The 4,879-nt window shown below is 30.6% G+C and overlaps 1 protein-coding gene across 2 annotated transcripts in view; it reads right to left on the bottom strand.

Annotated features, from left to right (window-relative positions):
• Nucleotides 1-24: 24 nt before the first annotated feature.
• Nucleotides 25-4,879, bottom strand: part of LOC111086714 — a 28,475-nt gene continuing 23,620 nt past the window's right edge. For both annotated transcript variants that reach the window (XM_022390668.1, XM_022390667.1), the window contains one exon: nucleotides 25-2,440. Coding sequence is in view for 1 of the 2 variants with exons in the window: in XM_022390667.1 (XP_022246375.1) it covers nucleotides 2,315-2,440 (126 nt within the window). In the remaining variant the exon portion in view is untranslated. The remainder of the gene's footprint in view (nucleotides 2,441-4,879) is intronic.

Genomic DNA, 4,879 nt, shown 5'->3' with positions numbered 1-4,879 from the left:
ATATATATATATATATATATATATATATATGTTCATAAACCATTCAAATCTTAATATATGTAAGATCTTAAAAATTTAAATTTAAAAAAGATTCAATGAAGTAAATGAGTTGTACGTATATGACAGAAAATACTACTAATGTGTAGTTAAAGGTATGTTCCAAGTCTTTATCAAAAAATTCAGTCTGTTCATGAAATGGCAATTGAAATACAGTGTAATAAATTATCAAATATATTTCTAAACGTATACTGGGTAAGATGTAGACAAATAATAATTATAATAAATCCATTTTTCACAAAATAAGACTACTAAAATCAAAGACCAAAAAAAATTATCACATTCAAAAAATAGATGTTTTTCTGCTAAAGATGTATGTGATTCATTTTGTAATTTAGGAATTATGATTAGAAAAGACATCCAGGTAATACATGAACGATTGTTCATTATTTTATATTCTTTTTTTTTCCATAAATTCTAGATATGTGCAAAGACATGCACCAGTTATTAACTAACAATATATGATTGTAATTCAGACATTTTTATTGACCATTCATTCACATATGATAGTTTACACTTTAGTACATAAGAATATGTACAAAAATAAAACATTATACTTTAATCTTGCAGGATTACATAAACTACTTACTCATTTGACATGTTACCCAAAATGTTGCTTATTGTGAATTAATAACTACAATATATGTTCATGAAGTTCAGTTTAATCCAGTGAAAAAGACTTTTAAACTAAATAATTCTCAGATAAAATACAAGCAAAACCAAAGGAGCTCTAGAGTTACAGAAAGTAGAAATACCCATTAATCAGCTTCCTACAATAAGCTTTTAGCTGGTAAACTTAATTATACAAAACTAGTATTGCAGGTTCCAATCAATTTTTTTTCCATTGATTTTCAATTATAACTTCATAAGACACTAGTATAGTTATGTTGTGAGTCTGATACATTTTTGTATTCATAAAACTACATCCAAGTGAATTATTGTTATGTTAAATTGTGTAAAATTTTAAAACTTTGTAATTGATACTTATTCTAAAAGTGTGTAAATTTATTTATTGTATTGATAAGTATAAGGTGGGACACAAAAAAGTGTAAGAATCACTACACACCATCTGGTATATTTCTTTAAATATATACGGATACTTACAAAAAACGAAACATTAAATATTCCACTTCAATCTTACAGGATTACATAAAAAACTATTTTATGTTTCATCTCATCATATTACTCAAAACTTTGCTTATTTAGATAAAAAGTAGCTTCACATATTTGTTTTCCATTTGACGTCTATGATTCTATGTAGTACTTAAAATTGTCTTCGTTGACTTTGTTGTTGAGTACTTGAAGAAAGGCAGTAATAAACATATGAACAATTTTTAAACTTGAAAGTCTCAGCCAACAAGCATAGTAAGGCGAACTTTTCACATGAAAAGTTTCAATAACTTGAGAGTTTCAAAAAGTTATCTTCTGTATCATTTGAATACTATCAAGTCTAGAATCTGATTAAAATGGAAATTGTAGTACCTTAATGTTATTTTCTTATCAACATGTCTTCCAAGATTGCTAATTTTGCATTGCAGGGTTTTCTCCTTTACAAGTATATAGATCGTAATGAAAAACTAAAATGTGAAGTTACTCTTGCGAGAGATTGGTACCCATAAATGTTATTCTTGATTAGAAAATGTTAAGATCCATCATGATATGCAAAAATCGTCAATTTTAGCCTGTTTGTAGGCTATGTAGTATCAACTTTTATATATAGTGTTCGCTTATTTATCTCAAACTGCAAAATCGTATGTAGGGCTTTGTACGAATAGAAGAGCATTTCGAGATGTACAACTATCAGCTTACTAAAGTTGGCCGTCAGACGATCCTTTTTTTTTAAATATTGTATATTGAAGGTATAGTTCATGTATATATACATTTCATATATATATATATAACGTAGAATGTGGCAAACTCGTATTATACCCATTAGTTATTTGTAATGAAATTTGTATTTCTGTTACTTAACACTAAGCGTAAGAGAAAGATATTCATCGTATTTTACAAATTAATAAGAGTACGTGCATCTACACCTAAATCTTGTATCAAAATGAACTTTGCAACAAGAAGACTCTACAGTATAGCCACTGGTTATATCTATAACTTGAGATATCAAAATCTGTGTTTGATTGTTTTTAATACATAACATCAAAAACTAAAGTATCATAAGTAACACCGTGAATGATAATCCTTTGCACAAAGAATACTCTGATTTTCCTTGCAGGTCTTGTTCAACAGTTTGTCGTCTGTCAGTTTACAGATGGATCAAAATGTACAAAGTTTCAACAATCTTTGGAAAAAACATTTTTCGACGCTTCAAAGAATCGATGTGATAAAATTCATTTGCTATATTTCCATAAACCAGACAGAAATTCTTCCGCTGAAATAAAAACGTATATTTTTATCTATCAATCTAGTTATTTTTCATTTATCTATTATTAAGAATATTTTTATATATATAACTTTACAATTATTCTGTATTCTATGTATGTATATACATGCTTACCCATTAATCTACACGTGTATTTAATAATTAATTTCTTTATTGTTTACCTTGTTCCAGTACAATATCTGTAAACACATTAATCGATTATTTTATTACAAGTTACAGTTTTTACAGTAATAAAGAATATTTATAAAACAGGAACGATTACGGCGTTTCGATCATTGGTGTGTGCTTGAGAATGACGGTACCAGTTATCGAAAGGCCGTACCTGTTTTGAAATAATATAATCAGTAAGTAAACTCAAAACCAAACTATTAACGTAACGGATTGCAAGAAATCGTCTAAACAATATTTTATTATTAAGTAGATGTATTATTATTGTTTCGGTAACTCCTCGAAGATTCCGTCACAACTGAAGAACAATTCGTAATCCAATCAACAATGTTTTTGTATATTTAAATTAAACATGCTGCCAGGAAAAATTACCTTACTTTATAAAACATGGGTGACCGGCCTCCTCAAGCTCGAAAACAGGGCCCCAAATGGCAACTTCTGTGAGACATTGTAGGTCATACCGGATTAACACATATGCAAATTACCCTATATCGTAAGGCTCTCAATTGAATTGACACTTTCATCGATCCCTCAAGCCTTTAGTGAAATGGCGTTCCTGACAGTAAATATTATCCTCTAAACAAAGCGCTTCTTAGTTGCCTCTTTTTTTTTTTCTTTTCTTGTCAATGTATTGTTGCGTCATCGAGATAATGTGATTCTCACGTTCTCTACTTTCTAGAATTATCCTGTACTTTGGCGAATGTTCTAGTTCTTACTAGATATAGGGTAAGCGGGTATATATAAGAGGGGACAACGTGACGCGGTAATGTAATGTGTGTAGATAGTGAGTAATTGATCTGCGGTCAGAGTATTATTGACGTTCGTTGTTATAGCGTTTGTTTAGCGCGATTGTTGAAGTTGAGTGTATCGGTAAAGTTGTATTCGGAAAGAATAAACCAGTTTTATTAAGTAAAGAACTTGTGTCGCTGAAGCTTCGTCGGAACGAAGTTACGGAAAGTTAATTAACAAACGGAGACGTAACAGTATGATCTACTCTATTTATGGTAGACGAGACAAGATTTGTAGAGGAATTTGATGTGAAAAGGTTAAGACTTACAAAACAGGCAATTTTCTTGTATTTGTTATTTGTCTTGTTGTACAGGTTATTTGATTATAGCTTCAACCAGTACCGTGAACGTGTCAGTCGAGTCAACGTCCTCCTCGTTTAGAAACTTTCTCCCTGTTTCACTCGCTGTTCTCAGGGTTCAGCTACAGAAATTAGTTCTTGAATGCCTTGTCTATTTTGCTACGTTACTCAATCGTATGAAACCATTCTTGCTTTGCTAAAACCATAAAATACGTTGTTACTTGCTTGATCACAATATTGCAAGTCTGATTCGATTTTTTTGAATATTTGACTTACTCTTTTTGCTTAAAAACGCGGAGACAGAAAAAAAAGACTTATGTCGAACAGTGTTAGCAAAGCAGATCTACATATTCTTTCTTTTTCTTTTTTTTTTTTTTTTTTTTTTGTAATTGATTCACGGTTAAAAATTCTCACTGGTTACAATCCAGAGACTTGTAATTTACCAGGGGGAGTTACTGCAAAAAGCGCCCTTTTTGAGAATATCTTTATATTGCATTTCACCCTTATAAGATCTGTCGTTTACTGGCCTCTTTCTACAACATCTCTGAAATAAAAATATTCACTTGAAATTTATTGATCAGTGCAAAGTGCTAACTAGGTAACAAGATATTTCAGTAAAAGGTATTGTAATAAATCTTTATGAAAAAAAGTGTAACATTAAACTCGAATCTGTCCAGGTTAACAAGGCCATCTTCAAACAGCTGAATTTTAACTATAGCTCTCAAAAAACATTTTTTTATAGAAATCCTTAAAGAGCACTAGAATTCGGCAAAACAATCTAAAAGGGGTGCATTTTTTAAAGATAAAATTTTGTATTATAGTAAATTACGTATTTTCCGATGACTCAGAGTTAACTCTGAAGGCTTATAATACTGTTACGACAGCGAAAGTCACGTGACTCTGGTAACACGTCATGAGATTCTATAAGGATCATGAAGGCCCGAGCGTTTTCTAGGCGCCCTCTATTTTAATATATAAGCCTCGCAAATAAAGCGGAGAGAAGAAGTGACGGCATAGATAATTGCAGACAGGCAGAGATAGAGACGGATAATCGAGTCAAGCCGTAAGTAAAGTGTGTAAATCATTGTGTATTATAGCGTGTGTTTAAGTTAAAGTGACTGTGGAAGTTCTGTGTATTGCAAAGTTGTATGAGGAAGAATAAACTTGTTTTA

Source organism: Limulus polyphemus, unplaced genomic scaffold (genome assembly GCF_000517525.1).
Source record: "Limulus polyphemus unplaced genomic scaffold, Limulus_polyphemus-2.1.2 Scaffold1351, whole genome shotgun sequence".
Classification (NCBI taxonomy): domain Eukaryota; kingdom Metazoa; phylum Arthropoda; class Merostomata; order Xiphosura; family Limulidae; genus Limulus; species Limulus polyphemus.
The sequence above is the reverse complement of the archived record's forward strand: the minus strand, read 5'-3'. Positions and strand labels throughout refer to the sequence as shown.